This window comes from Cydia splendana, chromosome 20 (genome assembly GCF_910591565.1).
Source record: "Cydia splendana chromosome 20, ilCydSple1.2, whole genome shotgun sequence".
NCBI classification, from domain to species: domain Eukaryota; kingdom Metazoa; phylum Arthropoda; class Insecta; order Lepidoptera; family Tortricidae; genus Cydia; species Cydia splendana.
The window spans coordinates 4,856,253-4,867,977 of NC_085979.1; the positions used below are offsets into that span (position 1 = coordinate 4,856,253).

Genomic DNA, 11,725 nt, shown 5'->3' on the forward strand with positions numbered 1-11,725 from the left:
TTCCCCTTAGTTACATACTCACACATGTTGGATGGGATCAAAGATCATTCATGTCATAATAGAGACAGATAAAAAAATACTGCCAAATCATACAATAGCGTTTTATGTAACAAGTGCGAGGCGGACTTTCCCACCGAGGGTTCCGTACTTTTTAGTATTTGTTGTCATAGCGGCAACAGAAATACCTACCTACATCATCTGTAAAAAAATTCAATCGTCTAGCTATCAGGGTTCATGAGTTACGGCCTGGTGACAAACAGACGGACAGTGGAGTCTTAGTAATAGGGTCCCGTTTTTACCCTTTGGGTACGAAACCGTAAAAAGGAACCCTTAAGGATGACTCACGTAAGACCGTGCCGTATATAAAGTTGGTCAAGCAGATCTTGTCAGTAGAAAAAGGCGGCAAATTTGAAAAATGTAGGCGCGAAGGGATATCGTCACAGAAAATTTGAATTTCGCGCCTTTTTCTACTGACAAAATTTGCTTGACCATCTATATCTTTCATTTCATTTCATTTATTGCATAGTCATGAACATAAATTACATAATAAGATGTTACAGTTAAGTTAGCCAATTCATGACACCCTGTTAGGGCACACAACATTTAACTTACTAGCTAATACCTATTAAACATTTCATTTCATTTCGTGTAAGTATAAGAAAAACAAAAGTCTAATAATAGTAACATTGTAAAAGTCAACAAAAGATAAATTAAATAACATTCCATACATTAAGTTTTTAGCAATAGTCAAAGTAATATAAAAACATTTCATGCAATAATTTAAAATTCAATGTCACAATAAATAATAATAAAATAAGAATTATAAATTATCATTAAAAAAGTCACTAACACAATAATAACATTTATCTAGTAATAATTTTTTTAATTTATTTTTAAAGATCGCATTTTGTGGTTCTTGCTTAATCGAGTCAGGAATTTTATTAGTTATTTGGATACATTTGTAATGTGGACCATTTTTACACATTTGTAAGTTCGTTTTGGGTTCATTTGTAAGTTCGTTCGTTCGTCTTCTTATGCGTGTATTAGGAACGATCCCTTATACTTACGCTATCGATTTGAAATAGTTATATTTATAAAACAAATCGATCTATCTGGGATATAAAAGAGCTTACTTTAACCAAAACTGTATTTGTCCCCAGTTCTGGGAGATCATCTCCGAGGAGCACGGTATCGACCCTCAGGGAGTCTACAAGGGCACCAGCGACCTTCAGCTTGAACGTATCGACGTCTACTACAATGAGGCCTCTGGTACGTATCTTATCTTATCTTACTATCGACCCTCAGGGGTCTACAAGGGCACCAGCGACCTCCAGCTTGAGCGCATCTCTGTCTACTACAATGAGGCCTCTGGTACGTATCTTATCTTATCTTACTATCGACCCTCAGCGGGTCTACAAGGGCACCAGCGACCTTCAGCTTGAGCGCATCTCTGTCTACTACAATGAGGCCTCTGGTAAGTATCTTATCTTATCTTATTATCGACCCTCAGGGGTCTACAAGGGCACCAGCGACCTTCAGCTTGAACGTATCGACGTCTACTACAATGAGGCCTCTGGTACGTATCTTATCTTATCTTACTATCGACCCTCAGGGGTCTACAAGGGCACCAGCGACCTCCAGCTTGAGCGCATCTCTGTCTACTACAATGAGGCCTCTGGTACGTATCTTATCTTATCTTACTATCGACCCTCAGCGGGTCTACAAGGGCACCAGCGACCTCCAGTACTACGTATCTTCGTGACCCCATCTATATACTCTGAATCCTTTAAATAAAATAGGTATTTAAATAAAAGTAAACAAATAAGTTGTAAGAAAGCTATAGTTGAATGGATTGGAAATTTAGACTACAAGGAAACAGAAGCACTTTTACAAAAACAATAGATATATATATATGTATATACATTTACCTATACCCTATTACACACACACACACACACACGCGCACGCACACACACACACACACACACACACACACACACACACACACGCACACACACACACACACACACAGTTTAGTTTAGTTTGTAAGATGTTCATTTAAGTATATTTTCGGTTACTTTGGTAGGAAGAGCGGGATCTCCTGCCACAAGTATAATTTTACTTACTTGGAGATTCCAACCATAATTTGTTATACACAATATTGTAACAAAAAAAAAAAAAAGTAATTTGTACATTTTGCCAGGCGGTTTTGTATTTGGTTGGTCGACCAATAAATGAAAACCCGAAAACGTACAAATTATTTGTTTACTTTTATTTAAAATATCTAAAGATACAGAGTAAGCTATAGTTTCATTTTAGCTCTCGAAACAAGGAAAGAGTCCATAACTTCAATTAACTTAAACTTGAATGCCTAGGTACAAATTGCAGGTCTCCGCGCAATCCAAGCAAGTAATTGGCGTTCGAGTCCTAGCTCAGACTCGGGCTAGCCCTACCCGGAACAATTGTCCAATTGGCTTAATTGTCAGACTTGCCAGACAATTGCAGAGGACGATGACCTCAGATTACCTACTGGCGTCTGGCGTCTGTCGAATAAAAGACGTCGAAAGAGATCACTTCTTAACGCCCGAACCCCTAATAGTATAAAAAGCGTTTGCGTTATGTCTATTTTGTATGGGATTTAGAACAGCGCGCCAAGCGGGACGTTTTGGAAACTCAAAATCCCTTACAAAATGACACAATAAATAATAGTACGACACGTACAACACGTCGCGCTATCGAGTGGAATTGAATTTACACTAGGGCTACTTCATATCTATTGTTGTTTTTTATAGTTTTTGACATTTGTTTCTGATGAACGATAAAGAGTAATTAAATCAAGAATAGGTACCTATATAATTACCAGTGGCTGCTGAGCAATTGAACATTCATAGAACTCAATTTCTCTGGCTTGCCTTACTCGTAGGTATTTAGGCAAATCAGTATTGGTCTAAGAGCTAGCCACGGCAACAGGTATGCAATTTATAGAGCAACGAAATCCCTCTAGTTAGTATGCCATACTGTCATTATTAATTAATCCGGGCGCCTGGCAGCTGTTTAGCGGTGGGTGTGGGAGTGGATGAGCAACAAAGTGGTTGTAAAATCAATTGAAGGCGTGCAATTTATAGAGCTCTGTGTTTGGTGTGATATAATAGCTAATTATGTATTTAATTCAAATATAACAATGCCAGGCGTTTTATTTGGGGGAAAAGTAGTGCCAGGTGATGAAAATCCACAATCACTTGTGCGCCTGCAGGAAGATCACGAGCAAATTGCACCTGACGCACAATTAATTGCTTTACGCATAGTGTCGTATATGTCTTCTACTTGTTCCTAACACTTACCTAGGCGTAATTGAACAGAGTAGTACTGCTATTTATTCTGTGACAGAGTACAAAAAGTAGAAGACATATACGACACTATGCGTAAAGCAATTGTGCGTCAGGTGCAATTTGCTCGTGATCTTCCTGCAGGCGCACCAAACAAAGAGCTCTATAAATTGCACACCTTCAATTGATTTTACAACTTACAACCCCTTTGTTGCCCATCCACTCTCACACCCACCGCTGAACAGCTGCCAGGCGCCCGAATTCATTTATAATAATAGTATGGCACACTAACTAGAGGGATTTAGTTGCTCTATAAATTGAATACCTATTTCCGTGGCTAGCTCTCCGGCTATATCTAAAACTACAGCCCTTCAAAAAAGACGTCAAATTATATCCTGTAGTTGCCCCTTTAGAGTCGTATCACACTAATTTGGAGTTTAAAGTACTAAATAAAGTTCTTGTACAACCTACAACTATAATTTAAAGTCATGATTGACGAAATAAACAATCCTCCAATTTAAGGAAGATAAGTTATAGAATAAGTTCGACTAGGTATAACAATGAGAAAAACATTAAACTGCTCAAAGATATGTAAATATTAGTAAGCGTATAAGAATTCCGTTAACCATCTTACTATTCTCGTACCGGGCTAAATGCATAAACCTAGCTAGTTAATTACCATTTTAAATTACACGTCCTAGTTTATAGCCGTAAAAAGTTAGAATTAGAATTTCCTGGGTTGTTGGCCAGACGCTAATTAGGTTAATTTAAAATGAGGTTAAATCCCTGTTTCGTCAGAGCTGTTAAAAGCCCATAAAATCATTTGTGAGCATTAGACTCATCTCCTTAGGCACAGAAGATGAATAGCTCCCACTAGAATAACAAAAGTACGATTTTTAGAGGTACTAATGTAACTAAATGCGGCTATGCTAAAACGGTTTTTAAACTTAGGACGGAGAAAGTTATCCCGTTTACCAGGATTCACAATTCCATTTGCGGAATACCCCTTTTGTTTAACATAGAACATGGTTATTTATAGGAATTACAGAGAATTTGTAACCGCATATTATTAGTAAAACAACACTTAAGGATCTAGTAACAGAACAACTTTCACACACACACACACACGTCTCATTACACAAGTCCTCGTACCAAGGAAGGCTACTCTAACGTCTCTAACCCTAAAAATTCCGTTTCACAACGATCAAGATCTCACGATTCTCCCTCCACCCCCTACTTCTAACTAGAGTTAGACCAAGAAAAGTCTGTAGAGATGTTGACAGCACACACAGTGCCAGTGTTATTGATACGTCATAATTTCATAGAATTTTGACGTTTAAAATAACACCTGCACTGCGTGTGTTGTCAAAATCTCTGCAGACCTTTCTTGGTTTAACTCTAGGGACCGCTTGGGGGGATACCGCTGGGAAGACAGTGTGGAAGCGGATCTGCGTCAGCTTCAAGCCGATAATTGGCAGGAAACGGCGCACGATCGGGAAAAATGGCGTGCTCTTGTTTCGGAGGCCAAGATCCTCTTTGGATCGCTGAACCATATTAGTTAGTTAACTCTAGGAAGGCTAGTCTAATCTTAAAATTCCGTTTGGTTCCAGTTGCGTGCGCGGAGAACGGCGGGAAGTACGTCCCCCGCGCCATCCTCCTCGACCTGGAGCCCGGCACCATGGACGCCGTGCGCTCCGGCGCCTACGGCCAGCTGTTCCGCCCCGACAACTTCGTGTTCGGCCAGTCCGGCGCCGGCAACAACTGGGCCAAGGGCCACTACACCGAGGGCGCCGAGCTCGTCGACGCGGTCCTAGACGTCGTCAGAAAGGAATGCGAGAACTGCGACTGCCTCCAAGGCTTCCAACTCACACACTCGCTCGGCGGAGGCACCGGCTCGGGAATGGGCACACTGTTAATCTCAAAAATCAGAGAGGAATACCCCGACAGAATCATGAACACATACTCGGTTGTACCTTCCCCTAAAGTATCAGACACTGTCGTAGAACCGTATAATGCGGTACTCTCTATTCATCAACTCGTTGAAAACACAGATGAGACATATTGCATTGATAATGAAGCTCTATATGACATCTGCTATAGGACCCTTAAAGTACCTAACCCTACGTACGGGGACTTGAACCATCTAGTGTCTCTGACTATGTCTGGTGTTACGACGTGTCTTAGATTCCCTGGTCAGCTGAACGCTGATCTCAGAAAGCTGGCGGTAAATATGGTGCCTTTCCCGCGTCTGCACTTCTTCATGCCCGGGTTCGCGCCGCTCACGTCCCGCGGCAGCCAGCAGTACCGCGCGCTGACCGTGCCCGAGCTGACGCAGCAGATGTTCGACGCCAAGAACATGATGGCGGCGTGCGACCCACGCCACGGCCGTTACCTCACCGTGGCCGCCATCTTCCGCGGTCGCATGTCCATGAAGGAAGTCGACGAGCAGATGCTGTCGATCCAAAATAAGAACAGCAGCTTCTTTGTGGAATGGATCCCCAACAACGTGAAGACGGCCGTGTGCGACATCCCTCCTAAAGGCTTGAAAATGTCTTCGACCTTCATTGGTAATACGACTGCGATTCAAGAGCTGTTCAAGCGTATCTCGGAGCAGTTCACGGCTATGTTCAGGCGCAAGGCTTTCTTGCATTGGTACACTGGGGAAGGAATGGACGAGATGGAGTTTAACGAGGCCGAGAGCAACGTCAATGACCTGGTGTCGGAGTACCAGCAGTACCAGGAGGCGACGGCGGAAGATGACACTGAGTTCGATCAGGAAGACCTGGAGGAGTTGGCCCAGGACGAGCATAATTAGATAGTCTTAGCTAGTATTTAGGATAAGCCTTGTTTCCGTGGTTAGTTTGTTTGTGCAGATGTAGTATTTTCCATCGTATTTTCTCGGAAACGTTCGTATTTGTCATGCTACTTCAGTCAACGTCAGTACTTTTTGTACCGAGACTGACTGAAATAGCAAAACACGTTCGTACGTTTCCGTCAAAATACGATGGAAAATAATAATGCACTACATCTGTAGTTATTTCTAACTAAAAGTTTAGTCAGCTTGTCTATGAAATCTTTTTAGAATTTACTAATCGTGGAAACAGAGCTTATAAACGAATCAAACCTATCCTCGCTCGAAATATTTTACTTTTTATATGTCCAACGAATAGAGGCTAAGTCGCATTTAGTCCGACGCGGACCAATGAAAGAATTAACTCACGAAAACTACAAGTCATGGAGAATTATGCGAAGTTGGCAACACTGTGGCGCTAGTATCGCAGTATTTATTTCCGACTGAAGGACTTGTATCCATGGTCATGAAATAAATTAAAAAAAAAGTATCGCTGTAGCTGACAGGCTTTGCAATTCAAAATGGCGTCTCGACTGACCAATCAGAATAGATTTTACTTACGATGAATATACGTTTTTAAATGTTTTTATTCTAACGTAATGTTAGCTTACTATTATATTTTTCCTAATTTGAAATCGAGATTTTAACGAGCAGTACTGAAGCGTCAATATATTGACGGTTTTGAAAGTGCAAGTAATATAGTATTACAGAAATTTTATAGATAAGGAAGCAATAAGGAACGTACCAATTTGTGCATTTCCTAGCTTAAGTTATTGTAATGTCTTGTATGCTTTTATATATTAATTTATAATTAAATGTTTTACACAAATCCCATTTTTATTGATATGTACTTTCCCTTATTTTATACACCCATTTTAGGAAATCTATTCTGGAATATGTCGATCTAAAAATACTGGCTAAGAATTTAAAAAAATATATATTTATGTAACTTAAATTTAAGTTTAACTTAATCAAAAAATAATCTTAAATGAGACCAAAATAAAGTGGATTTATCAATTAAAACAATTAAATATTTCAATAAACAAATATTTATTCTCTCCGCTCTGATCAAAGCTCATACACTTACAACTAGCCTACATACTATTTACAAATTGAACACAAATCAGCCAAACAGTATGGGAAATCAACAAAAGCTACCTGGGATATTTACGTATACGGTGGCACTCCACACTCTGCCACGGCAGTCTGTGCTGAGTAAGGCTGCCTTTCTACTGACGCGGAGATGACAATAGCATTGGTTGTAATCCACACTACGCTCTGCTGGGTGTCCTCTCATCTTTGCCTCGGTGGAAAGGCAGCCTTAGCTTGATAAAACTCTGGCATTGAAAAAAACATACATAATGATATTAATTAATCAAGATTTTGTCTTTTTGAGTATTAAGTAGTTAAGGAACCAAAATTAAATGCATTAACAAAACAGTGTAGAATTTTAACGAGTGACCCAATTGCTATGAGATTCTATATTTAAATACATTTTAGCCTCCAAACACATTCACATATTTTAACACATTCACTGCCAACGTTTTCGTAGCGCTACGCTCGTAGCCGATTCCAGCGTTTTCCCGCTTTGTAGAGGAAAGCGACTACGAACAGAAAACCCACCGAGCGGGTTCCCGGCACTCGATGTGTTAATACAATTATAACAATTCTGAAATTATATACCGAACGAACCTATGTATATTTATGGCCAAAGAAAATTTCAAAAAGTTAGGCACATAGAAAATTAAGTGTTTATTAGCACAAAGTGAGGTAGTGGAAAATATTGTAGCATCTAGTCTGTATATTTAGGTATTTAAATAAAAGTAAACAAAATCTACCCTCAAATGGCTCCTTAAGCCAGTTGAGTGTAGATGAAAACATTACACGATCAAATATAAAGTAGGTTAAAGTCAGGTCGTCCAGTGACAGATCCAGGCGGTTTTGTATTTGGTTGGTTAACTAATAAATGTTATAACTACCCGAAAATGTACAAATTGTTTGTTTACTTTTATTTAAATACATAAATACCTATAATTGTTGCAACATTTTGCACTTTTTTCCACGGCTGTGCAACCCTCTGTCTATGAATGCAGTAATTTTCGAAGTTACTGGATTTATAAATTAGAAAAATGAAATATTATTTTATTGTGAGAACAATCGTTTAAAAATTAATTGTTCTATTATGTGTTCTAGAATCGTAGACGAAACTAAATATATTTAATTTGATTGCGTATAAAAGACGACCTCAAAAAGCTTATGTCACGTATCGTACTTGGTTATAATTATTTAATAACATATACAATCGTACCCATAATGTGGGTTTAATATTATTAAACCTATAAAATGCACATTAATAACTAGAACTTTACAGTATGGCAACGAAAGACATAACTATACTTACAAAACGAAGCTGCTAAATTAGTGTTACTAAAATAAAATTACATGTAAGTATATTTCGTTATTTTAGCATTACAAAAAGACTACGCGATCTTGACGTGTCTTTAAATTGAAAAACGCTTTTTAATAATTAGTAACTCTTAAATAAAAACCGGTCAAGTGCGAGTCGGACTCGCGTTCCAAGGGTTCCGTACATAAGTCCGACTCACGCTTGACTGCACATTTCTAATAGGTTTTCCTGTCATCTATACTATCTATAGGTAAAGTACTATTTTGTGTATTTTTTTCAAAATTGTAGGCCTAGTAGTTTCGGAGATAAAGGGGGGGAATGGTCGGACAGACAGACAGACAGACGCACGAGTGATCCTATAAGGGTTACGCTTTTTCCTTTTGAGGTACGGAACCCTAAAAAATATTAAAATGCATTTATTTCAGACGAATAAGTTTCCAACTTATGAAAGGAAAGTAATGTAAATAATCGTAATATGATTCATAATTGTTACATATTTGCCGTGACTCATTTTCAAAGGTGTTTTTATATAAAAAGACACGTCAAGATTGTTTACCTTTTTTCTAATGCTAAAAAAAACGAAATATAGCAATTTAGCAACCTTTGAAACCATCATAAAATTGACGCATATTCTATTTTACTTTCTGTAAAAGTTAAATGAGTTAAAAAATGACGTGCTAAATTGTATACTTAAACATAGAGAAAGAAATACGTAGAGTGCTCACTCCCTACGTCAGTTTTAGTGCCAAAACGACTATTATTTTCGCAGTCTAGCATCGAATAGCGGATAACAGTACTGCTACTTGACAAAAGATGTTCCGACGAACGAAAAGTCTAATGCTCAACGATTTTCAGCTAATATAACTGGATTAACCGGAACTCTATTTTCAACTCCTTCTGCTTATAATATTAGTTGTAAATTGTTGAACAATACACTTTTCGTTATTCACGACAAACGTGACATCTAGTGTACTGATAAATTAGCTACTTGACGCTAGATGTCGACTACGAAAATAATAAGCGTTTTGGTAAGAAAACTGATGTATGGAGTGTGCACTCTATGCTTAATAATTTCTCTATGATTAGGCAAATTGTTAAACTAAGTTTTCGTTAGTACTAACTTCTAAAACCTAGAACTAATATATTCTATATTTATTACATTTATACATCTTATAAAATAATTACAAATACTATTCGGCACTTTTTTTTAAGTATCTAGTATCGGCATTGACATGTCAGTTAAAATTGAAATATGTATGAAATGTTCTGACATGTCAGTTCTGATTGACATATTCTGTCAAAAGTCTTGACCTTTTCCAGTAATTATGTCAGTCATGGGACTCATGGGTGACATAATCTTACAAAAATCTTGACATTTGCCAGTAATTGACATGACAGTCATGACTGACATATTCTGTCAAATGTCTTGACATGTTGCCAGTAAGGCAGTATAAAGTCACATATTATTACACTTATCCTAAGTTAGAGAGATCAAAAGAATTGGTCAAAAATATAAAATATAAAGAAATAACACTAAGATCCGTAATATAGGGCAAAATATTATAGTCGTATATTTTATCCTTTTGAACGCCGCATCCATTTGCCGTGCCACGGACGCCACGGGGGTAAAATTTCGTTTTGTTAGTAAATAATGCCATCCTAAAAGTGGGGTGTTTTTCAGTAGATTTTCATCAAAAAACGATCGACGTCAAATGCCGTCTTTGGCGTCGTTGTCACGATTTTACGTTGACGTCAATTCCCGTCTGTGGCGTTTAAAAGGTTAAAGCCATACAACGCCATCTTTTTCAGCTGTCAAAATTGTCTACGATATTAATACAGTTTTATGGGTCTTAATAGTATTCTTTAACTCAAAAGTTTTTTAAGCTTTTGAATAATTTTACATTCATATTTCGTCGGGTGACAAGCACCATTGAAATTATTGGACAATAAACCGTGTTACAAGTGTAATAAAGTGCATTGTTACTTTAATTTTTTGATAGTACTTAGTGACTTTTGCTTGTCACCCGACGATTTATTTTACATTCGATTTTGAATTTACGTATTTGTAATACGAGTATTACGTTTATTTACATTTTTGACCAATTCTATTGACAACTTTATTATTTTTATATTCTGTACTTAATTAATATATTTTGTGAAACATACTGTATGACCATAATATATATTATTCACTTCACTGCTAAGCCACGCTGGTACCGCTAAGCTGCAGCATTTAGTTTTCCCGGTATGAAGCAAAAATGCCTCGTTGAGTCGTATTCATAATATGTCGTGATACTCTTTAAACAAAGATGTTGGCGTGTGATACACAAGTTCGTATATCATTTTAATTCCTGTCACTGGTCAAACTGAGTGAATAATTAAGATAATGTTAATAAAGTACACTAACTAAAATATATAAAACAAATCTTATTATATGATTAGATATATGGCGTAGAAAGCAGCTAAAAGTACAGTTGCTGTCAGTTATATCTGTGCGCCCAAGGTAGTCATTAATATATGAAAATACATATATTATCTAGGTCTTAGAGTTCATGTTTAGATATATTTGAGTATCTTGACGGCTCATATATCGAATAGCAAGGGATATTAAAAACTTAAATTAGAGTAAATTGTATATGCCATAAATAGGAAGCATTTTTAGTAAATAACAATTATTAAGTAAAGCTTTTTTTCATACAAAACATACATTGTACTCATAGCAAACTGAATTATAACATTTTCAAGTTTCAGTTTTGCTATCGGGTATAGTGTGTAGCTTTCAAATAGAGCTCGACGGCTAATCCTATTGTCTATTGTTAAGTAAAACCGCTCGTGCCACGTGCCACACCCACCTGCATAAAAAATACGTACTTCGGTTACTGAGTGCCGGCGAGTCGAACGCTACAGAACCAGTCTAAAATGTGTCATCGAGATGCGTTACAAAGGCGCGTTATCGGAGAGCGCACCTACACTGGTTTTTTGAGCGTTGGACTAGCGCGCGCTCAGGTGCCAAATAGAATAATTAAGACCCTTTTTTGCACGTAAGTAGCACGTGCGGTTTTACTTAACAATAGACAATAGGATTAGCGGTCGAGCTCTATTTGAAAGCTACACACTATATGTATAGGCACTTATTTAAAA

At 37.7% G+C, this 11,725-nt stretch overlaps 1 protein-coding gene across 7 annotated transcripts in view; it reads left to right on the forward strand.

Moving 5' to 3' along the window:
* Nucleotides 1-7,007, forward strand: part of LOC134800743 (tubulin beta chain-like) — a 35,504-nt gene extending 28,497 nt beyond the window's left edge. For 2 of the 7 annotated variants that reach the window (XM_063773275.1, XM_063773280.1), the window contains exons 2-4: nucleotides 1,161-1,269; nucleotides 4,937-6,193; nucleotides 6,361-7,007. In XM_063773275.1, the coding sequence (XP_063629345.1) occupies nucleotides 1,161-1,269; nucleotides 4,937-6,141 (1,314 nt within the window). In that variant the 3' untranslated portion in view covers nucleotides 6,142-6,193; nucleotides 6,361-7,007. Of the gene's footprint in view, nucleotides 1-1,160; nucleotides 1,270-1,410; nucleotides 1,475-1,504; nucleotides 1,577-1,606; nucleotides 1,679-4,936; nucleotides 6,194-6,360 lie in introns of those variants that run through there. The other 5 variants (XM_063773276.1, XM_063773277.1, XM_063773281.1 and 2 more) reach the window with 5 other exon arrangements.
* Nucleotides 7,008-11,725: the final 4,718 nt, after the last annotated feature.